Source organism: Thunnus maccoyii, chromosome 3 (assembly GCF_910596095.1).
Source record: "Thunnus maccoyii chromosome 3, fThuMac1.1, whole genome shotgun sequence".
NCBI classification, from domain to species: domain Eukaryota; kingdom Metazoa; phylum Chordata; class Actinopteri; order Scombriformes; family Scombridae; genus Thunnus; species Thunnus maccoyii.
In genome coordinates this window covers 28,179,922-28,204,025 of record NC_056535.1, presented here as the reverse complement: position 1 = coordinate 28,204,025, position 24,104 = coordinate 28,179,922, and the positions used below count along the sequence as shown (strand labels likewise).

Genomic DNA, 24,104 nt, shown 5'->3' with positions numbered 1-24,104 from the left:
TTTATGGAGTTGTCATGTTACAAGACGCACTTAAGTGGTGTTTCATGGGACAGTGCAGCTGGTACATCGAGTGGGGAGAATCTGTATGTGTTCATTGACTTCCATTAGCATGAACATAGGGTTTTAACTTAAACATTTTAGATCCTATAGTAGTTATTTCATAAATGTGTTTCTTGTAAATATGCTGAAGCTACTATACGGACAAGCCTGGTTCTAAACTGCCATAACACAAGATATCTTCCCTCATGTATGTCAGTGTCTTCCAATCTGTGCAGGTTTGATTTCTGTGGTAACTACTTCTGAATGCACAGCACATGCACAGAGATATTTTGGAGCGAAATGTAAAGAGTAAGACCTTCTGACAACCCCACATAACAGATTATATTGTATGTCTACCAATTTTGAACTATTGAGCCAAAGAGTGATTTTACTCGTCTCGGATTCTTTCATTTAATATATTTTAAAGGCCTTTAAAGGAGATAAAATGATTCCGTATTTCACAGGAAAAAAGCACAGATTTGAGCAGAAACGTTTTTTTTTCTCCTTGGATTTACTGATCAAGGATATTGTTTGCATAAAGCTGTGGTTAATGCTGTTTGTGAAGATGGACTCTGTGTTGTGAAAAAAACAGCCATCATTATGTATAAATGGAAATCAGTCATGTATGTTCTTCAAAGTTAGTTGTATTTTTTTTTACATAAATCATAAATAAAAATAATCATAAAACATATACACATCCTTGAAAGAATGTCAGGTCAAAAAAGTGGATGAACTTCATTTAGCAATTTTCTTACCCTCTGCTGCACACCTGATCATATTTATTTAACTGTGTCTCTCAGGAGAAGGAGGGAATCCAGTGGGAGGCCAAAGACGAGGAGGAGGAAGAGGAGGAGGCAGCAGGTGAGGAAGAGGATGACCATATGGAGTTTTGCAGAGTGTGTAAAGATGGAGGAGAGCTGCTGTGTTGTGACACCTGCCCATCTTCCTACCACATCCACTGTCTCAACCCACCTCTGCCCGAGATACCCAACGGGGAGTGGTTGTGTCCACGCTGCATGGTGAGCTGACTTTTCAATCCAAAATCCTGAATTACAAATTTAATACAGTCTATCAGTTTGCATTTGGTGTTTTTTTTAAAAAAAAGTTTTAAAATACTGTATGTAACAGAAACATAATACACATAACGTTTTCACTGAGTAATTGTATGTGAATTTTATATATATTTTCACCAATATCTAAGCTAGTTTGTGCATCGTTGCTGTGACATAATGTATAGATAACTGCATGCATGATATCACACCTCTCTTTTTTCTCTTAGTGCCCTCCTCTAAAAGGCAAAGTACAAAAGATTCTGCACTGGACATGGGGAGAACCGCCGCTGCCAGCTGAACTGCCTGCAGGCCCTGATGGCAAACCAACAGACCCACTGACCAAGCCTCCGCTCAAGGGCCACCCAGAGAGGGAGTTCTTCGTAAAGTGGGCTGGCCTTTCGTACTGGCATTGCTCCTGGGTCAGCGAGCTGCAGGTGAGATACCAGAAGTAGGTCCAATCTCAAATTAACATTTCTGCTCTCTTTGGCCACAGGAACTATGTGTTCTCTCTGCAAGATTTTGGAACACACAGAACGAGCCAAGAGACTGAGATTTTTAATGAATCATCTTTTGCGGTTTAATGTACAATGTTAGCTGTTTTGCTGTCGGTCTTTTAATAAGTATACACATAAGTTCTCATTGTTTCATTTGTCAAACCGTCCAAACTACAATCACAATTAGTAGGGAATTCAGAGTACTCAAACCGAGGTGACATTTAATTTAGTGATGAAAAAAAACCAATTGGTTGTTTTCAGACTTGGTCCTGCAGACGTTTCGCCTCCTTTCTCGAGAGACAAGATAGCTTCCTTAATTTATTTTGTAGCCGTCTTCCCCTCATTAAATCCATTCTGGAACTTTGAGTAGCTAATCAAATTAGTCTCAATCCTGTGAATAGATTATACATTGCATTCTTTGCCAGAGGTGATGCTGAATGGTACTAAGCAGAATCTGTTGTTGGGGTTTTTGTCTGCGGTTGTGCAGTTGGAGCTGTACCACACTGTCATGTATCGGAACTACCAGCGTAAGAACGACATGGACGAGCCTCCGCCATATGACTACGGCTCCGGAGAGGAGGAGCTCAACAACGAGAAGAGGAAGAGCAAAGACCCCCAGTATGCTGTGATGGAGGAGCGCTTCTACCGCTATGGCATTAAACCAGAGTGGATGGTCATCCACCGGATACTCAACCACAGGTGGCTGCACACAGTTACACAAATTCTCATATTGGGGTTCCTACACTGCTTCATTTTTAGGAGTCTACGCCTGCTTTTTAAATTATTATTATTAATTGGTATTTAATGTCATTTAGAGATAGTGACAGTAGAGAGATGACAGGAAAAGAGGTCCTGGCTGGATACAAACGGGGGAAAGTTGCATGGCATGGCCAGTCCTAAAGTTCTTGATGTGAAAATGCAGTTCTGTGTTCAGTTTGCTAGCTGTCATTTGCAATACAATTTTATAGATGACAGAGGACATTTTCTACAGCAAATTTCAGAGTATGCTAAAGATGCTAGGTTTTCAAAACCACAGAGAATGCACATTTGTTACATATCCAAATGAACCCCGGTATTATCTTTCCACATTTTTCCAGACGTCCCAGCCCTGTTTTGGAGCCTGTAACTTCAGGATCAGATGTACTGACATGCATTTTTATATGAATTTGGTTTTACTTTAGTAGATTTGCTCTTGAGTTAAATGATATATCTAAAAGTATTCCTCGACACATCTGCCTCCAGCTGTAAGAACATGTCATGTGATTTTGAACATGCTGGTGTTAAATGCCGTTAACAAACACCAATTAATTAAAAAAAAATCTTAATTCCCCAATAGAGACATCCCTCTAAAAACCATGAGCTTGATGGTTTTGTTTATGTTTGTCCTTCCCTGTAGTTTTGATAAGGATGGGGATGTGCATTACCTGATCAAGTGGAGAGACCTGCCCTACGACCAGTGCACCTGGGAGGTGGACGATTTCGACGTCCCCGAATATGACAGCCATAAAGCTTGTTACTGGGACCACAGGTAGGTTAACAACATCTTACAAATTATTTAAACCTTACTCCATGCCTGTTTGCATAGCTTACAATAGGTCCCTGGCACACAGAAATAAACAAAGGAATTTGCCCACATCTGCTGTTGTTTCTCTTCTGCCCTGCCCTCTATCTGTGATGCCCCCTTTTTTAGTTGTTGGGCTCATCATGTAAATGTGTTGCTGCAATTATTTGCCAGGGAGCAAATTCTAGGGGAGGACCAACGCCCCCTGGTGGTGAGGAAAGGAAAAAAACTCAAAGATGACCATCAAAAGAGGGAGGTCCCTCCTGATGCTCCCATCATAGATGTAAGTTGGGATATTTAGATGCACTTGGGTCACATCACAGGAAACATTGTTTTGAGCAACAGAGCTCTAGAAAACTTGTTTCTTTTTTTTATTGAGAATTGAGAATTATGTTGTGATTTAGCCTGATAAAGGTATGTAGTTCTTCTACAAGATACTTCTGTGTTCTCATTTCACCAGCCAACAATCAAGTTTGAGCACCAGCCGTGGTACATTAATGCCACTGGAGGAACGCTGCACCCATACCAGCTGGAGGGCCTGAACTGGTTGAGGTTCTCCTGGGCTCAGGGCACAGACACCATCCTGGCTGATGAGATGGGCCTAGGAAAGACGGTGCAGACAATAGTGTTTCTGTACTCCCTTTATAAGGAGGTGAGGGTGGAAGAATGTTTTATTATGTCCATATTACATAGCATACTGAATATCACAGTGTGGTGTAAAAAGCATGCTCTATTAATACAAATTCTAATCATATAAATCTTGTAATAAATCATATAGTGTATCTTCTAGGGATGTAAGAGTCTGTACTTTTCTCTCTCTCTCTCTCAGGGTCATTCTAAGGGGCCCTTCTTGGTGAGTGCGCCCCTCTCCACTATCATCAACTGGGAGAGGGAATTTGAGATGTGGGCTCCAGATTTTTATGTGGTTACATACACTGGAGACAAAGACAGCAGGGCGATCATCAGGGAGAATGAGTTCACCTTTGAAGACAGCGCAGTAAAATCAGGACGAAAAGTGTTCCGCATGAAGGTACTTCATGTTCATCCACACAACACCCGGGTCTGGTTTTCAGATACTTTGCTTTGGTTTGTTTGAACCTCTTCAGCTTCCAGATGTGGTTCGGGGTGGTTGACATCCTATGTGACACTAATATTTGAATTTTCAGTTGTAGAGTTTTTTTTACTGAGCATAAAGAATTAGTAAACCTTAGTAAATAATGCAGTAGACAGAGAAATAAATCATTTCCTTCCACTATATGATTCCACACCAAATTGGTCAACATTAGATATATTTTGTTCACGTTTTTCCCCTTTCCCCTTTCAGAAGGACACTCCTATCAAGTTCCATGTGCTGCTGACATCGTATGAGCTGATCACAATAGATCAAGCCATTCTGGGGTCCATCACCTGGGCCTGTCTGGTGGTAGATGAGGCCCACAGACTGAAGAACAACCAATCAAAGGTAAAACAGCATCTCTGGCAATGGTTGCAGCCTGTTCCGGAAACAGCATGGATGTTATCAGAAAAAGAAAAAAAAAATCAGGAAAATAACAGGAAAACACAAAGATATGAGAAGGAAATGTTTGTCCACAAACATTATCCGAGAAAAAAATTCTGGTAGAACATGAGTTTTGGTTGGAGTTTACATCCGGGACGTTTTACATGTATCATATCTCATAAAAATGTGTCCTATCCAGTTTTTCAGAATTCTCAACGGGTATAAGATCTACTACAAGCTGCTGCTGACTGGGACTCCTCTTCAGAACAACCTGGAAGAGCTGTTCCACCTGCTTAACTTCCTCACCCCAGAGCGTTTCAAGTAAGTTTCCCCTCTCTTCATTCTATCTTTTTCATGCCCCTGCTTTTCTATCCCTCTCCATCTCGCCTGTAGCTTCTAGTTGCCGCATCAGATAGATTGATTGATCCTTTATTAGACAGACAGATGGATGCATCGATAGACAATTAGATAGTCATATAATTATTTTATTGTTTATGTGTGATCTGTAATCTGTGCAGTAACCTGGAAGGCTTTCTGGAGGAGTTTGCTGATATATCTAAAGAGGACCAGATCAAGAAACTCCACGACCTGCTCGGGCCTCACATGCTCAGGAGGCTGAAAGCTGACGTCTTCAAGAACATGCCTGCAAAGACAGAGCTGATTGTCAGAGTGGAGCTCAGCCCCATGCAGAAGTATGCCCTGGGATAAAAGAAATGTTAATGGGAGGATAGCTGTAGTAGACATCGATAGTGTGTACAGCTGGCTAGCTCCTACATACAGTATATTTTAAGTTACATGGTGGGGGTTTCAAGTGTCCAGATGGCACTTACTGAAGACGATAGAACTAAGATTTCAGAGCTAACAAGAAAATGGAAAAAAAAGCTAAAATATTTGTCTGGTTTGGAGAAGCTGATATCAGTAGATGTGACAGCAGGTGTTAGTGACATTTTGGCAAATAATATTTTAAATCTGTTTACGATTGCACAGTGTGAACGCCAGTTGTCTTGCGACTTAATATGTGATATGGTGCATAAACAATGAGTTTTTAATTTATGCTAAAATAGATTGTTGTCTCCGCTCTCCAAGATCATGTTTTTAGCCTAAGGGATGATGTGTTTATTTTAATAAGTGGAAGTAAATGAGAATGATGTGAATTTGTGCCTCATTTTTTTCGCTCCTCCTGATTCAGAACCATTTGTGTCCCCTGACCTGTAGAAAATATTACAAGTTTATCTTGACGCGAAATTTTGAGGCTCTGAACTCCAAGGGCGGAGGGAACCAAGTGTCCCTGCTCAACATTATGATGGACCTGAAGAAGTGCTGCAACCACCCCTACCTGTTCCCCGTGGCTGCTGTGGTAAGACAGCAAATCTATTTGTATACGAACATTGTTTCTTAATACTGAGTCAAATTTTGTCTAATGAAATCAAATGTTGCATGAAAGGAATGCCTGTGCAGAGCTGATGTAACTCTTGTCTGCCGATTGGGAAATATGTGTCCTAAATTGTCCTTCAAAACAACAGTCTTAAAGCAACACAACACATTATTTTTTATCATTAGTATTCAGGTATTTCTCCAGTTGATGTCTGGAATTGATTTTTGTTTTTGCAGGAGGCTCCTGTATTGCCCAACGGTTCTTATGACGGCAACCTACTGGTGAAGTCCTCAGGAAAACTGACTCTGCTTCAGAAAATGCTGAAGAAACTCAAAGATGAAGGACACAGGGTTCTCATTTTCTCTCAGGTAACAGTTGAATAAATGTTGTGTCTGGGCTGGAATCCATAGCTTTCATTGATCGGTGGCCGTGAAATCCTGAAAATCCAGCCATCCACATCTAGGCCGTTCCGCTACCAATGTCAGTTATTTGTGGTAAATCAGCTGATATTCTGGATATCTTATTAAATATCATTTTGAGTGGAGATGCAGTTTTACTAATTTAATAATGTCAACTCCAATTAATTACTTAATCTTGTAATATCATTATTTTTTATAGATGACAAAGATGCTGGATCTGCTTGAGGATTTTCTTGAGTATGAGGGTTATAAATATGAACGTATTGATGGAGGGATTACTGGAGGCCTAAGGCAGGAAGCCATTGACCGTTTCAATGGTGAGTTTGTTAATCCACAATCTATCTGGGTGTGTTCGTGTGGATGCACACCTGGCTTTCACTCTTTTCACATGCTCTGACACACTCTGCTTTGGTTTCTGTCACAGCGCCGGGCGCTCAGCAGTTCTGCTTCTTGCTTTCCACACGAGCCGGAGGTCTCGGCATCAACCTGGCGAGTGCAGACACTGTCATTATCTACGACTCTGACTGGAATCCTCACAATGACATCCAAGTAATGATTTCTTACCTAATCTCTGATGGACATGCATGCTTTTGTTGTAGCTTTTAACCAGCAGATCTTTGTATTATATGGCTTGTGAGAATGCTTTAATAATCTTCTTATACTGTTATTTTCAGCTATTCGCTTCTTTGCCGTCTCCTGTAACTACCTCTTTCTTCTCTCCTCTTTTTGATTCTCCCAGGCTTTTAGCAGAGCTCACCGCATAGGCCAAAACAGGAAGGTGATGATCTATCGCTTTGTGACAAGAGGCTCAGTGGAGGAGCGGATCACTCAGGTGGCAAAAAGGAAGATGATGCTGACCCATCTGGTGGTGCGGCCTGGCCTGGGCTCCAAAACCGGCTCCATGTCCAAACAAGAACTGGATGACATCCTCAAGTTTGGCACAGAGGAGCTTTTCAAGGATGAAATGGAAGCAGCACGAACCATGGGTATGTCTTCGCACCAGGAAACAGTATAGATTCTGGTCTGTTTACAGCCCTTGACATATTTTGGTTGTTTTCATAATTCCACACATAATGCAGAAAGATGTTTTTGCACTTACACTTGATCTTCAAAGTGTTATAGCATTATTAAACATCACAATTAACTGATGATATTTTAAACAAACGAGACCTTGGAGAAACCTTGTTATTCTTGCTTTTCTCATCAATGACTTTCCGTTCACCACGCCACTTTCTAAAGTAAAAAGCACATTTCTGCTTGCTCTGTTTATGCTGAAATTGGTGGAAGAAGAACGGCTTCTTTTTTTAAACAGCACTCTCCTTTTATGCTGCGAAGTAGTCCTGCAGATCCACATTTCCACAAAAGTCAGTGACTCACAAAGCAAACCTCAGTGTGGAGACCGGTCAAAGATGCTAGTCATAGAAAAGGCATCGAAGGGTTTGAAAACAAGAGACAAAAATCCAAAATACCAGTGTATCCACATAACTCTGAGTTAGTCTAGTCATTCAAAAGTTCTTTTCTTAGGTTCTGAACCGCTTTTTGTAGGCCAAAGCTTTACACATGAACAAAGTGCTTCTCATCAACAGGTGACAACAAGGATGGTGAGGAGGGCAATGTGATTCACTATGACGATGACGCCATCTCTAAGCTGTTAGACCGCAGCCAGGATGCCACTGAAGACACAGAGATTCAGAACATGAACGAGTACCTGAGCTCCTTCAAGGTGGCTCAGTATGTGGTGAAAGAAGAGGACGGAGAGGTGAGTATATACCCATGTTCCTCTGTCTGAGAGTTAGAGTATTTGACTCTGCGCTAGATTCTACTTCAAAGAACAAAATAACACAACTTAAAATCAGCATTTCTGTAAAGATACCCTGTGGCGGACTTGTGGTGCTAAAGAGTAATGTTTTGATGAGTAGACCCTATATTGTTTTTGGCGGATTCATGAGGATACACAGGGGTGATGTGATACACATTTTTGCTGATTGTAGAGGGTCGTGACATTGTTGAAGGTTGTTAGTGCATTAGTAAAAGAATAAGCTTTTGGCAAACCTTTAAAAAAAAACATTTTCTTTAATGAGAAATGCTTTCAACATGTTTATAAGGCCTTAAGGATACACAAATTGTGTTTAATGTTGAATGTGAAAAACAGTTTACAATGAAAAAACTCACAGTGTCCATTTAACGTTAAAGTTCAGAAGTCCAATTTTATCCACTAGGAATTTGAGACACACAGAGAAATTCAACATTTATCTACTGAAGGGGAATTGTTTGAAGCATCAGCGTAATAACAGATATGCATAGCACAACCAATGTGAAATCAGTAGTTTACATAGTATCTTTCTTCATTTGTGTGTGTGTCTGTTTATGTGCAGGAGGAGGTGGAGCGGGAGATAATCAAGCAGGAGGAGAATGTGGACCCTGACTACTGGGAAAAACTCCTCCGCCACCACTATGAGCAGCAGCAAGAGGATCTGGCTCGCAACCTAGGCAAGGGCAAACGCATCCGAAAGCAGGTCAACTACAACGATACGACCCAGGAGGACCAAGGTAGGCCCATCCAACAGACACACTGCTCTTTTCTCAGGACACACATGCCAGACTTTCTATTATGTCCTCACCAAGAGATTATTATACAAAAATAATCATAGTAACATCGATGATCTATAATTGCAACTCTAGTTTTAAATGTTGGTGCCAGGGTTTGGCATTCCTGGCTTATATTTACATATGAGTAGAAATACATAACACACACACACACAGAATGCACAATATAGAAAAGAAGAGGTTTCCGGTTGACTACCTGGCTTGTAGACAGGATACAGAAACGTCAGTAGCATTTTTGAAAGTAATAAGAGGCAATGGTTTCTCCTCTGTTCTATTATCTTCAAAAGGAAACACTCAATGTGCCCTGATTTGACGTTTATTATACGGATTAGTCTCTTGTCTTCTTCAAAATGATTTTCCAGCAGTTTAGTTGCTGCATGGTGTATTACTGCCTCCAACAGTCAATACTAAATGTTTTGTTTTGAATAGCATTCTGGGAGCTGTTGCCCAATTACCACCAAACAGATCATTTTAAAGATTAACACTTCATTTGTTCTATTTAGGATATTTCTCTGAGCCGAACATGAAAGTAAACCTGCGTAATATTTTGAGCAGTTTGGGTTTTAAAGTGAGACATTTGTATTGAAGTTTTGGATAATATGATACAATATTGTATAGACCAGCGTAACACTCTCTCTCTCTGCTGGTTTTAGTGCAAGTAAACAGCTCTAAACCTTTTGATATCTAGCTGATGACCCAATGACAGAACATTGCTACTCAAGCTGCTGCCTGCTTGGCTTCATCACTGACTTAACAAGGTGACATTATCTTAACACAGAATAATTTGGATCTATCACTTCAGGCAAGAACAGCACAGAAATTAATCACCATGTTTATTGAATCCTCTTAGGTTATAAGTCTCAACAGGAGTTTTTGACCTCCATTCAATCCGCCACAGAGGGTGTTATACTGGTCTTGGATCTCATGCGTTTATAAAGTCTCTCTCAATGGGGGTTTTAAAGCACCTCTTTTTAATAGTGCATAGTGCAGTTACTGTGGCTATTGCAGTTATATATCCTGTAGTTGTACTTTAAAGAGTGGCCTCAAGGTTCCGATTGGCACGGTTCAACAGCAGTTGAATGTTAGAGTATAAAGATTTCAAAGCCCATCACAGCTTAGAGTACTCTCTAAGTTTAAAGTGATTGTCTGCCAGAGTAGTCAACTCTCACCTCACTTCCAGAGGACAGGAGTGCTTGTGTGCATGCCCAGCAGTAGTGGTCTGTAGTAATCTGCAGTGCCATGGCGCCCTCAGGTGGCCACCAACAGAAGCGACCGCAATGTACTGTTTCTCTTTGATGTGTGGCTCAGAATGGCAGGATGATCTTTCAGACAATCAGTCGGAGTACTCCGTGGGGTCCGAGGACGAGGACGAAGATTTCGAGGAGAGGCCTGAAGGTAGGCAGCAAAAATACATCATTATATTTATACAACTTTACACAACATTCAGTGGTAACACTACACCAGACAAATGATTCCATAAAAAATATTCATTACATCATTGTGCTCATAGGGAGACAATAAAGAGAGATCCCTCTAATATCAGAATTGTTTCATTTTCGTAGGTGGGCGCAGACAGTCTCGTCGACAGCTGAAGAGTGAGAAAGACAAACCTCTGCCTCCCCTGCTGGCACGTGTTGGGGGCAGTATTGAGGTATGAATGACAGTAGATTTTTTTAGTCTCCTGTACAGGATATTCATATGCATCTTAAAGTGGATGTTTATACCCTGTCTGCAGCAGCTTTCAGCCTTTTTGACATCATGGCATACTGTTGTTAGCAAGAGATCGTTGGGGCCACCGTTAGGCCAATAACAAACTCAGGGAGTGTATCTTTAGGCCCAAAATGTCTGCAAGCATCAGCTGATTATTTGCCCTGCCTAACTACTCTGTGGGATCAGGGGTAAACAAGGACAACAGTAGAATTGCCATTACACCAATAGATAACAAAAAGCTGAAAGTCCTGTACCATATTACATTGTGTTTTAATGTATTTATGAGTGAGTATAACCCACCAGAATGTGTGTTTGTCAACCTGTACAAGCTGCTCAGTTTGTTATTTTTTTTCTGCTCATTTCTGACTTTTTGACTTTACAGAGTACATTTCTATTTCCTCTCATTACAAGGTCCTGGGCTTCAACGCTCGCCAGAGGAAAGCCTTTCTCAATGCCATCATGCGTTGGGGCATGCCTCCTCAGGACGCTTTCAACTCACATTGGCTGGTGAGGGACTTGAGAGGGAAGAGTGAGCGTGAGTTCAGGTAAATGCCCCCGTTTATTTATTTATACTTTAACTCGGATATACCAAGTCATGGTATTTGATGAAACTATAATTCGGTTTTCACGAAGTACATTTGTAGTCAAACACTGCCCACCATTAAGTAAAGAGGTAGCTCTGGGCTATTTTACTCACTCCTCACATGTCATCGGTTTGCCCAAGGCAAAGCTGCACGGTGCTCATGTCAACTTTGCAAAGGTTGGCCTTGCCAATTTCAGGGTTATCCCCACTTTAGAACGTTACATAAATACCCTACATAAATATTCAGAATGCAAGTAGCCCAGAGGTGTGTTTGTGATTTCTTTACTTTTCAAGTGCACTCAATTACTGTCACTATGACACTACTACCACTGCAATTACCACAGCGATTGCTCCTATGACTATTAGTGCCAATATTACAAATACAACTGATACTACCACTGGTGCCACTTCTACTACTTCGACTGCTACGACCATTGTTATAGACGGGAGTTTAGGGAGTTTTTTATTCTATTTATTCAGTTTAACTGAATTAAATTAAATTCTGTAAAATTGTATGTTCAGTCAATTTTATTCCCCAACATGAAGGTCTTGATTTTGTTTCAAATTCAACTTCAGTCTGTTAGGAAAAAAATTGATACAAAATATTATGTTGGACTGAAAGTGGTTAAATTTCAATATATCAAAATAACCCATCATGTGGAATTGACCATTGCCTACTAATACTACTACTATTACTTCACTTGAAAATTTAAAACTACCAATACTATAGTACAACAATTACTATTGCCAACAACACCCCTGCAACTCATACTAGTGTTACTGTTATAGCGTTTACCAGTATTACTGCCTCTCCAGTTGCTCACAGCAGTTTGAAATAGTAATAGGAATCTCTTGTCACATGTACTATTGTTTTTTTTTTTTTTTCATCAGGGCCTATGTGTCTCTGTTCATGAGACATCTATGTGAGCCGGGGGCAGATGGAGCAGAGACCTTTGCTGATGGAGTCCCACGTGAGGGACTATCTCGTCAGCATGTTCTCACCCGGATCGGAGTCATGTCCCTTGTCAGGAAAAAGGTACAGGGTATTCAACCAAAGACATCTTTAACACAGAATACCAAATGTTCTGCGGGAACACTGTGAGATAAGACAAAGTAGGTCACACTGTCTAGCGGAGGCAAATGCAGACGAGAGGAGAAGCACTCTTCTTTTCATTATTCAAGACATCATACAAACCAGCTTTTAGATGATACATGTTTTGTTGGCTTTGTTATGTATACACCCGCTGAAGACTTTTTTTTTTATTATATTGTAATTTAACTTTTTTTGTAGGTTCAAGAGTTCGAGCATGTAAATGGAAAGCTCAGTTCTCCAGATCTGATTCCCATTGGAATGGAGTTAAAGAAACTGACTGAGAGCGTGTCTTCTGATCCCAACACCCCTGTGCCAGCCAGCCCCATCGCTACACAGCCCGGCACCCCCATCCCTCCAGGTCAGAACAAAGTGTCTGCATGGATCAGGATTTATTTTCCTATAAGTGCAAAGAAAAGTTCATGCTCAGAAAAAAAGTCTTTGAAAAAGTTTGACTTGTTGTTTTTGTGTTCTTGACTGTAGAGAAGACCGAAGTTCTCTTGTGTACCGCTGAGGACAAGGAGACCTCGGAGCAAGATAGCAAGAAACTGTCAGAACAGGAAGTGAGTCCTTTTTAATTCCATTACCGATCACTTTCATTCTATTCTCTTTTATTGTCTTGTCCATCATCTTATGGACACCTTTTATCTTGTCTCTCTGCCCTCTACCAAATCTCTTCTTTCTCCTCCTGTTCTCTCTATTTTTCCCTCCCTCTGCAGACTTCCAGTGCAGAGGCAGCATCTGTATCTGAGAAGGCAGCTGACAGTGAAGAGAGCAAGGCCAGCTCAGAGGAGAAAACTGGAGATGAGAGGGACAGAACTGAGTCACCCTCCAAAAAGACAGAGCCATCTGCCAACCCAAAAGAGCTTGCTTTGAAACAGACAGAGCTTTCATCCAGTCAAACCTCACCTAAAGGTGAGCGGTGAATGACTCATGTTGAAAATTTAACTTTTCTGCAGGGTTGTTCTTTGTTTAATTTGATCTTTTTTGTTCCTGTTGCTCTCAGTGGAGCACTGCAAAGAAACAGAGAAGTCTTCAGACAAAGGAGATACCGATTTTCCTCCGGCAAAAACTGAGGACAAGGAAAATAAACCAGGTATACATGCTTTGAATCTTTTAATGAAACCAATATGAATGGTACAATAACTGTGGTTTTTAAGGGAAAACAATCAACAATCTTTAGTCCTTTATTATTATGTATTTTTTTTATTTCTCAAAGATATTTCTTTAAAGAGATCTTACTGTTGTTGATTTAGCTGTTGCAGATGATGTGAAAAATGAAGATGCATTAGAGGGACGATTAAATGGAGACAAAGACACTCTGGATGAGATGGATGAGAGCAGGAAGGAGGACAAAAATGGATTCAAAGCCAAGTTCATGTTTAATATCGCTGATGGCGGTTTTACAGGTAAGAACAAAGCTAATTTCGCTGAAAGCACTGACAAAAAAAACCTTTAACTTGCAGTAACATAGTGAGTGTGTGTATGGGGGTTCAAAAGGTCACTTAATGGCATATCAAAAGAGGTTGAGTGATATCTAAAATGAGTACTCCAAAGGCAGAGAAGTTTCAAAGTTTTCATAGGCAATCCAAGCACATTATGTCACAGTCAATGAACACTATAGAGCTACAGTATGTGTCTTATTTTTTGTTTTAAAACTGATACATTTAGAAACAAACTTGAATCTAGCGTATTGTTTTTTGTCAGCAGAATACATTTTCAGACCAAAAGACTTATTTCTATAAAACATCACCACTCATTTCCATAATATTGGTCTGTAATATCATGCAGCTCATTTTTAATTGTTGAATTTGAATTCTTTTATTAAACTGAAAAGCAGAGAGACGAGACTGTCGTGATGTTATCTAGAGACAATGAATAGACAGCGAGTAATGAAAGAACTGCCAGGACAGTGTGACGGCACATGTGATGATTTGACGGGGAAAAAAATTGGTATATTTTTGTCTCACAGCGAGAAGCCCTACATTTAACTTTCAAATGTCATGAGTTTAACGAGTCACTACATAAGTGATTACGTCATGAAGTGATTTTTTTTTGTTTCTGCTTGTCGAATGCCCAAATTAATTTGAATAAATAATGGACACTGTAGAACTCACTCACATCTGCATGTTTTATGACTGTTTACCCTCCTTCTTTAATACATTGTTAGGTAAACTACCTACTTATACCTCCAGCCTTTTATCCTATCATAAAAGCAACTATAGCACTAGATCTACTAATTGGCTTCTTTTAAAGAGGTCATATTATGCCCCTTTCCCAGTTTAATATTTTAATTTTCGTGGTCTATTTACAAACATTTGCATGTTTTTATGACCAAAAAGCACCTAATTACAGCTAGGCATGGATGCAGCGCCTCTGTCTCGCTCAGCCTGAAATGGGTCTTTTTGTGTGTGCTCAATGCCCCCCTTTTCTGATTGGCTTACTGTTTTCTGACTAACTCACACCCAGGCCAACCACAGGTAATGGCTCGTAGCCTACTGTAGCTAGGAAAAACCAGGGATCAGGGTAAAACTCATCAGTAAATTGTGATGGCCAGCGATGAGGATAATGTTATTCAACCTTTGGGAGGCTGTACAACGACAAATTTGCTTCCTGACATCCAACAACTGCGCAGCTTTTCCTCCACTACTGTCACTACACTACTGTAAGGCAGTAGAGACTCCAAACAGCTTGTTTAAAGGACCAGTGTGTAGGATTTAGTGGCATCTAGTGGTGAGGTTGCAGAATGCAGCCAAGTGTAGAAACATGGCGGTGCCACATGGCAGGCTCCATGGAAGGTGACCCGCTCCTTATGGATACATAAAGGGCTCATTCTAATCTTATTTTCAGGTGATAATACACTAATTAAAACATATTTGTGAATATTATATTCCATTTCTGCCGAGTCCATTCTGCTAGATGCCTATAAAATCTACTCACTGCACCTTTAAAAGGCACAGTTTCTTAATATGGGCTGTCTGTATTTCTCTGTGGACTGAGCGTTTTGATACTTTCACAGTATTTATATAGCACCTAGACCTGCTTTACAATCAAAAAAGAAATGGTGTTTCCATTTCTACAATATGTCTCCCCTGAAGGAAACATGTTGCTGTTTTATATAACCTTGACTTGAGGTGGACTGTGTTATGGATATCGATGGTATGGCCTGTATGCCTCTTTTACTCTGTCCCTTGTGTAGCTTTTATGTTTTGTATGTGTTCTATAATGTGAAATTGTTTTTTTTTTTTTACATGAAACAGCTTTCATGTCAAGTTCTCCATGGAAGAAGAGATCCTGTATTTCTGGCTGGCTGCTGAATGAATGAATGAATGAATGAATACATAAATAAATACACCCCAACTTTGTGATCCAGTGTCTTACTTAAGGTTGTCTATTTCAGGTGCTAATGAAATTGCTTTGTTTTGTAATTAATCTTCTATGTATTTTGTTAATGAGCCGTTATTTGTCTTTGCATGCCGGAAATATCTTGAAATATTACTTTGTATTTTTGTAAAAACTGTCTGTCTTTATCACCCCGTCAGAGTTGCACACCCTTTGGCAAACTGAAGAGCGAGCAGCACTGTCTTCTGGAAAGATGCATGACATCTGGCATCGTCGCCATGACTACTGGCTGTTGGCTGGCATCGTAACGTATCCTTTCCCAGATGTAGGAGCGAGAAGCTCAGCATCTGGCAAACTAAAGTAATCACTTATGACCGGGGGGAGCTGCAGTCTAGACTGATATTTAGAAAATGTGAGGAGTGATATAAAATGATGCTTTCCACAAACCTATCTTGCTGTTTAATTTGAATAATTTTATGAAGTTGTGTGCTTCCATTTGTTTTCCTTGACTGGGACTCTATCTCAGACACGGCTATGCTCGCTGGCAGGACATTCAGAATGACCCACGTTACGCTATTCTGAACGAGCCCTTTAAGACGGAGATGCATAAGGGCAACTACCTAGAGATGAAGAACAAGTTCCTGGCTCGCCGGTTTAAGGCAATTGTGAAGTTTTTATAATTAAAAGTAACAGCTGAAGGCTGAAATAATTCAAGGATTAACGGATTTGTTATATCTGAATGAACTGAAACAAATTGTCTCTCAAACTGTGTCTTTCTCCGCCTGTCATATCTGTGTTTCATTCTGTTGCTTTCCTTTCCCTCTTGGTTACTTTCTCTTTCTCTCTCTCTGTCTCTGCAGTTGTTGGAGCAGGCTCTGGTGATTGAGGAACAGCTGAGGCGGGCAGCTTACCTGAATATGACCCAGGACCCCAGTCACCCAGCCATGGCTCTCAACACACGCTTCGCTGAGGTGGAATGTCTGGCAGAGTCCCACCAGCACCTGTCCAAAGAGTCTCTGGCAGGGAACAAGCCTGCCAATGCCGTGCTGCACAAAGGTCTGCGGTCCAATTTCAAAAATAGCCACAGTTGTAATTGTCATTATTTCTGCCTCACCTGCCAAAGGCTGGTAAATAAGAGAAATAAACCTCCTCAAAGGGCAAAATTACTGGTATATATTTCTCTTAAGACATCTGTCAGCCTACAGGAAATTTGTATTGTGTTTTTTTTTAATCATCTGTGAATTGTGAGACATGGGACACATAATATTTACTATTTTTTATTTTTTTATTTTAATGTATTTTATTGAATAATTGATAATTTCCCGTATTCCCTTTTCACATTCTGCATTTTCAGCTGGTGCTAGAAGATACACCATGTAGAAATTCCTTAAAAATTATTTCAACTGGAAACAGACTGGTCCATCCATCTAAACAGTGAATTGAGTGCAGAAATGTATACAGACCACTGATATTTCTAGGGCGTCTGGCAGGCAGGCACTTAAGATCCTGTTTGACACAGCGGCTTCATTTTGAGTTAATTTGACTCACAATCAAAACATGCTTACAGTGATTAGTAGGATGAAGGTTTGGGAAGAGGCCAAGACCAATGAAGTATTAAACTGAGAAATATTAGCATTTCAAAATGTTGTTCCCTGTGACCCTTATTGATTTATCTTCCAGTGAAAAAATTCATGGCATTTAGTTCTTGGCAGTCGTTAATTTCAGGCCCTGGATCACACAATTAATGAGCTTTTTTAAAAATGATTTGTGGTTACTCACATTCATTTTTAATAGGATTTTTCAAAACTTCTCCATGCATTTGCCCTGCTTTTTTATCTCACTGGCATTTGCCTCACTAATTGATACTTCAGTATTCGTGTGGGCTTCAAATGACAAGTAAAATCCTTCTGTCTGATATATTGAGTGTGTGTTTTCGTAACCTGTACACAGTGCTGAACCAGCTGGAGGAACTTCTGAGTGACATGAAAGCAGATGTGACACGACTGCCCAACATGCTGTCCAGGATCCCGCCGGTGTCGGCTCGCCTACAGATGTCTGAGAGGAGCATCCTGAGCCGCCTCACCAGCCGAGGCAGCGAACCTCCACCGCAACAGGTGAGAGGAGACGGGGTCAGACGGCATTAGCAAACCCTCGAGTCACATACAAGCTGGCCTTCTGTTTGATTCCTTTTATGAAAAAGTGAAACGATCTGAAGTAATTTATTTTAAAACAGACTATAAGATGGAGATTTTATGTTTTTGCACTGGTGGCTTGCTAAGAATAACTTCACTCTTTCCATAATGGTTTGGACTCCGCTGGTTGTTACTAGGCAATGAAGGCTGGTGAGTCATCATAGTGAGGAAACAAAGCTCACTAAAATATGCTGCATGGCTCAGTGAATTTGAGAAATAAAAAAGCAAAAGCCATTAAATAGCCGCAAAACTTTGAAGTACTCTGTAGATTATAGTCATGACTCAGCAACCACATTATTCCTTCAAAAACCTGTGGAGACTCAAACTCACTATCCCCCATGGAAGAGTTTCCCCAGGTGTAAAGAAAAAAAGGATGTCCCTTAAGCTGTTTACTTTCACCAATGAGCTCCACATTTTATTCCCAAAGGATTTAACAAAGACTGTATTAATAATTTCTTTCATCTCTGCTGCACCTGTTCACCAGCGCTGTGAACGTGTGTGTTTTATTCCATTATACAACAGATCGTGTCAGCCGAGCAGTGTGATTGATCATGAGCTCTGACTGCTTTTTTGTTGCTATGCCAACTCGTCGTAACCAGGGAGACAGTTAGCAATCCGACTTGCTTTCCATAACGTTCTATAAAAGCAACATTGCTGTTTGGATCAACTTCTCTTTAATTATGAATAATATTTTCTCTGTGTTCCTCAGCCTTTTAGCCAGGGTGGGTTTGGCTGCTCCCAGATGTACAGCAGCAGCTTTGGTGGAGGATTCAGAGGGCCAGGTGGACAGCCGATGGTCAACTACAGCCAGATGCCTCTGGGACCCTACGTTAGTGGTACGGATCAACTCTGTCTGTTTAACATTTACAGTAGATCATATATATGTAAAACAGGTGATACCAAAGGTTTTTTATATGTCTGTGATTGTACAAATTGATGGCTGAATTTCAGCTGTCAGTAGTTAGAGTTGATGTTCATATTCTGACCCTTCATAGTATGGAAGGGAAATTTGAGCCGGGTCATTTTTTATAATTAGTCCCTATACCAAATTTTGAACCACAAATGTATTTTGCATCCATGTATATCTTATCAGTCATTAATAAATGGGTGATTTATCCTTCGTTAATGTTTCAGAGAGCAGAGAGAGTGTTTTCTTTAGGTTTGACACCGTTCGTTTATAGAGAGAATACATTCATCATCACACTATATTATGATCTCATGTTATCTAAATCAGGAGAACAAACAAGCCATAATTATTTCTATGAATGTTATTGAAAGTGAAGGATGCAACAACATTTTTTAATGGTAGGTTTCATTATAACCATTAAAACCATCAATCAACACTTTTCTGTCAATTATACTTAATCAACTTTGCATTGAGTGTATTAGTCATAAAACAAAACAAACAAACAAACTGGTTTGTTCAAAAAATTGTTAGTTTGAAATCAAAATTTCAAACTAACAAAACTGCAAAAACATTACTTTTGCAGTCCTTTTTTGTTGTGCAGAAGTTGCATTTCCCTCTCTTTTGTCCCCCCTTGGCAATTGACTGTGGGACTGCAGGCTGATCAGGGCAAGATTTTTACTACTGTACTGCTGCGGCTGGCATGTGGGGAAGGTGGCGTCGCCTTTGCATGAGAGAAGTCACAAAGACCTTTCCTCCATTTTCTCTATGTTGTCCTCATCTTCTAATACTTTTTCTTCAACTCACTGTCTCCTTCCACTCCACCAAATCAGTAATCAGGGGCTCAGGTACTTTTTATAGTCCTATGAAAGCCGCCCTCCACTACAGGGAGGTGTATGTTGGGCAAACACTATGTTGGTTGCCTGGGAATTGATGGGTTTGATTTGTTACTTTGTATAGGCTTGTTTGCGGGTCCAGATACCCACCTGGGTGGGAACCCTTGCAAATGTAGCAATATGGTGGGAACACAGGTAGTTTTCATGACAGTATCAAGGTCCCTCTTGAGCTCTGTCCCCACTGTCCCAATGACAAAAATACACAGATATGCCAATTTATGGTTTCACTGTTTCAAGATTCTACATAACTACCCCTCACTTTGATTCGACCCGCTTTAGTGACTTTAAAATCCCTTTGAATAAATACGGATCAAATTTGACCCAGATATTTATACCAGCTGCACAAAAATACATAATTTTGAGACATTTTTGTATATTCTGGGCCACTTTAGGGAAAGTCATAAAATTTCAGCTCACAGAATGTCTTTTTGGGTATTTTTACTGCTTTCATGTCAAAATGGGTCAAATTTGACCTGAGCAGTATGTAAGGGCTAAAGGGGCACTCCAGCGATTTAATATTGCACTTCAGTTAAGTTGAGGGACTTAAAAATGAAATAGAGTCTTCAAAACTGAAGCAGCACAGCTTGAGATATCCTGAATTTCAGTCTCAGGTATAGGTCAAGCCCCAAAAACAATGTATTCTGCTTCCCCGTAATGCAAGTCTTTATAATCTTCATTAAATGTAATAATATTTGGTGCAAAAGATTTTGGATTGATGTTTCGTAGGATGGATGTGAAGTGCTAGGTAATGTATAAAGAACTTTTTTAACAGTTGTGTCAGGTAACCTGGTGAATAAGGTGAAGAATAAGCTGAATGGCAATGAAATGCTTGGTCTAGTTCCCACTCTAGTATGTTGGTAAAAATTAGATATGTTTTGTTAAAATTAACCACTAAAATATTACATCCTTTCCCTCTTTAGTGTCTTCTAATGGCCCCCCACCCCCCACAAGCCATTTGGACAAGAAGTCACTTGACTCCTTGAGAGACGTGGCCACTCCTGACCTCAAGTCAGGAAAACCTAGTGATGTCATCTGCATTGAGGACTAGACCAGCTCTGTAACACTGACCTGAGGTCAGCAACTCCCAGGGATGGAATCTGCACAGATGACAGCTGCCCATCTATTCCGCCACATCCCCCTCTTTCTCCTGCTCCTTCCTGACTTCAAATCTACAAAATCAAGCTCTCTGTCTACAGACAAGGCGATTAACTTTTTGATTAATGCAGATGTATCTATCTTAACAATTGCACTTTTATCTTTCAAGGATCCCATAGAAGTATTTCAGTAGATATTTTGCTTTTGTTAACCTGTGCTAGAGAGCTGAAGACTAAGAGGAAAAATGGAGCAGCTTTTCTGAAAGAGGATTTTTTTTCTTTTTCAGCCCTGCATTACAAGGCGAAACTCCCAACACGTTGGCAGTACTGAGTTTCTGATGCTCTTGATTGGGGCTCATTCTAATCTTGGAATGTGTGTTTTGTTTGTGCCAGCCTCGACTTTTTTCATTCTGCGTGCACCCTGTTGCTTTATCCATCTGCCTATTCGCTGTACACTGTGACTGTGCCCTACTGGAGCTTGTTCCCTGTGAAGAGGAGTTAAGGATGTCTTCAGTCATAGTTTGACTGGAGATTGTTTTTCTGAGGGCCAATATTGTTACTTTAAATGAAAATGTGTTTTGTCATTCATGTAGTAAACAGTGGATAAAATATTTATTTGAAAGCATCAAAAACTATTATCATGTATGCAGTAGCTGGACACAGTCTGTCTGAATCCTCTAAAGACTGCCCCCCGCTGGTCCTTTGGAGAAAGTAATCTCTTCTCAAACTGCAGATACACATAACTGCAGTACCAGTAACCTGCAAGGGTTGGCTTCTTGTACTGTATATACTCAGAGACTGCTGTTTATTTTACCTCACATAGGTTTAATCATAGTGAAAATATGTATACATACATGGGTGAAATCAGAAGCCTGGCTTGGTATCGTACATGAAGATTGCAGAAGAAACTTTGGGAGTGGCAAAAATGATTTTTATTGCATTTCAGAGAAGACTGAGTATTTCTGTGTATGGTACAATATTTGTGATTCTTTCTATATTTGAATGTTAGTAGTGGCTGTAGAGCTGCGCTACGTATAAACAGGAATTCATGTCGTCGACATCCACATACAGGGCTTTAATGTTCAAGCCTAACTGAGAACAGAGTCCTGAGTGGAGAGTTTAGGAGGGCTTTTTTTCCTCTTACATCCCAGGGACTTTCCCAGTTCCCTTTCATTGTTAGAACTGAATAAGAACATATGTGCTTACGGCGCAATGTCACCTCAAGTCTAGTATTCGTCGCAAAATGAGCTTTTGTTCGCTTATCTTTATGTTAAGGTAAAATTAGATGTATTTGGTCATTTGGTGCCATTAAAGGGGCTCTGCCCAACCTGGAGATGATCCAGTATCATTTGTTCTTTGATGCAGTGTATTTCCTCCACAGAGGTAAAGACTGTAATTGGTAATGTCACAGTCTTAAGCCGAAATTTGAAGGAATATTCTCTGTATATCAGCTTTTAAGGACCAATGTTGCACAGCATTACTCTTTCGATAATGTCTTCTCTTCCAGCTTCCTCGGTTACATTTTGGTTCTTTCGAGAGTGTTTGTTATCGAATATTGCTCTATCTAGTGTGAAGACATGTTAGCATGGTATAGCTACATACCCTGTTCATTCCATCTACTACTATTATGTGCTAAAGTGACTGTCCACTCTGTAAAACAATCTTTTATAAATTCAAGCTTACTATATTTCCTGTTCCTTGAAGGCAATGCTCGAATGTTTGGACTCAAAGTGCAAATTATTATTGACATATTTGTCTTTTTTTTTCTTTTTCCAAAGACCAGTGGCATTAACCTGTTTGTATTATTATTGCCATTGCCACAGCACTTATTTGAAATTGTTGGGATGACGATTGTGATTGGACTCGTCTAAACTGAAGAGGTAGAGTTGTACAGAGTTGGTGAGCGTATTTTCTTACTCTCCTTTTGCCAATTCAAATGATTGTCCTGAGGTGCTCTCTTCTGACCCCCTTTTCACCTACCCAAGGTTTTTGTCACCGCAACCTCTAAAACTCAGTTTCAAAACATTACTGGACTCATTTCGAAAACCACCATGAGATGAACCTTGAACAGCATCATATCAGTTTTTGCGCTATTCTTTGTTAGTGTTTATCAGTGCTGTTTTGTTCGTTGTGTTTTTGTTCATGCCATCAATTACTTGACTATGACATGTATTAGGTTGCTTGACAGATAGAACCTCAGAAACATGTAAATACTTGAAAATTTTTTCAGAAATAAGTCCATCTCATATAGATTTATGTATCAAACTGAAAAAAAGATGAATGTCTGCTGGATGGTGTTGCCATAGAACTGCAGTGTGCAACGTATGTGCTCATCAATCAAAATCCTGTCTTTTTCCCTCTGGAGTGATGACCATGAGATGACGTCAAAAACACGATACTCCAATGAAATGCAATCAAACTGAAGTCAGTATGAATGTAATGTCTGTTAGAAAAAAAAGGCTTCAGTCTAATATTATAAATATGTTAACAATGTATGTACATGCTTATTAACATGGCTTCAAAAGCTACCAAAAGACCCTGATAAAAGGCACCTTTGTTGCAGTGAATGCACAGCATGTGAAGCGTTTTATATGACGGTTCACTTTGGGGAGGTGGTAGTGTATCTAGCATTTACAGACAATGAGCTCCAAGCAGTGTATGGTTCTGATATTTGTGCTGTATAGCAATTGAATGAAAAAGTGAATTGTCATCTTTTTATTTGTATTCTGTGTATTTGTTCAATGTGTTTTAATAAATCTTCTGGACAACAGTAACACTGTGATTTGTTTTTGTTTTTTTGTTGTTTTTTTTTTTGGTTGTCAGTCTACAGAGGAATGAAGAGAAATGATCATGAATAATTGAGCCGAGATGAAGAGTACTCCAGATTTAATTAAGGCAGTTGACTTTCTTGAGTTTACCTCCCAGGTTACCTCGTGTTTATTATGAAGTGTCCTCCCGCGCTGCACGTCACAATCTGCATGAGCCTGCAGTGCTGTAAATGTGATTAGAGGCAGAAATAGAAACACCGGTGTAGTCACTCAGTGATAATAATAGCAGTCAGACGCCATTCACAGAGTAGTAACAGACACTAGTTCAAAGAAAAAAAACATATTGAATAGAAAACTGAGAACATGGAATGCATTTTTTTAGAATATTGCATGAAAATCACTCAAACTTGATTATGACGCCATGCTGGTATCAACATTTGCTTGAGATATGTGTAATTAGTGTAACACACAGGAAACAGG

At 40.0% G+C, this 24,104-nt stretch overlaps 1 protein-coding gene across 2 annotated transcripts in view; it reads left to right on the top strand.

Moving 5' to 3' along the window:
• Nucleotides 1-23,630, top strand: part of chd5 (chromodomain helicase DNA binding protein 5) — a 38,979-nt gene extending 15,349 nt beyond the window's left edge. Inside the window, exons 9-40 of one of the 2 annotated variants that reach the window (XM_042406664.1) lie at nt 840-1,058; nt 1,319-1,525; nt 2,073-2,284; nt 2,982-3,113; nt 3,321-3,429; nt 3,607-3,798; nt 3,976-4,176; nt 4,471-4,608; nt 4,844-4,965; nt 5,163-5,336; nt 5,860-6,001; nt 6,256-6,387; nt 6,638-6,755; nt 6,863-6,987; nt 7,178-7,424; nt 8,025-8,197; nt 8,814-8,988; nt 10,375-10,440; nt 10,608-10,696; nt 11,167-11,300; nt 12,230-12,374; nt 12,630-12,789; nt 12,912-12,991; nt 13,148-13,343; nt 13,435-13,524; nt 13,685-13,837; nt 15,971-16,079; nt 16,297-16,429; nt 16,631-16,826; nt 17,721-17,884; nt 18,672-18,798; nt 20,683-23,630. In XM_042406664.1, coding sequence (XP_042262598.1) covers nt 840-1,058; nt 1,319-1,525; nt 2,073-2,284; nt 2,982-3,113; nt 3,321-3,429; nt 3,607-3,798; nt 3,976-4,176; nt 4,471-4,608; nt 4,844-4,965; nt 5,163-5,336; nt 5,860-6,001; nt 6,256-6,387; nt 6,638-6,755; nt 6,863-6,987; nt 7,178-7,424; nt 8,025-8,197; nt 8,814-8,988; nt 10,375-10,440; nt 10,608-10,696; nt 11,167-11,300; nt 12,230-12,374; nt 12,630-12,789; nt 12,912-12,991; nt 13,148-13,343; nt 13,435-13,524; nt 13,685-13,837; nt 15,971-16,079; nt 16,297-16,429; nt 16,631-16,826; nt 17,721-17,884; nt 18,672-18,798; nt 20,683-20,810 — 4,788 coding nt within the window. In that variant the 3' untranslated portion in view covers nt 20,811-23,630. Of the gene's footprint in view, nt 1-839; nt 1,059-1,318; nt 1,526-2,072; nt 2,285-2,981; nt 3,114-3,320; nt 3,430-3,606; nt 3,799-3,975; nt 4,177-4,470; nt 4,609-4,843; nt 4,966-5,162; nt 5,337-5,859; nt 6,002-6,255; nt 6,388-6,637; nt 6,756-6,862; nt 6,988-7,177; nt 7,425-8,024; nt 8,198-8,813; nt 8,989-10,353; nt 10,441-10,607; nt 10,697-11,166; nt 11,301-12,229; nt 12,375-12,629; nt 12,790-12,911; nt 12,992-13,147; nt 13,344-13,434; nt 13,525-13,684; nt 13,838-15,970; nt 16,080-16,296; nt 16,430-16,630; nt 16,827-17,720; nt 17,885-18,671; nt 18,799-20,682 lie in introns of both variants that reach the window. The other variant, XM_042406663.1, reaches the window with a different exon arrangement.
• Nucleotides 23,631-24,104: the final 474 nt, after the last annotated feature.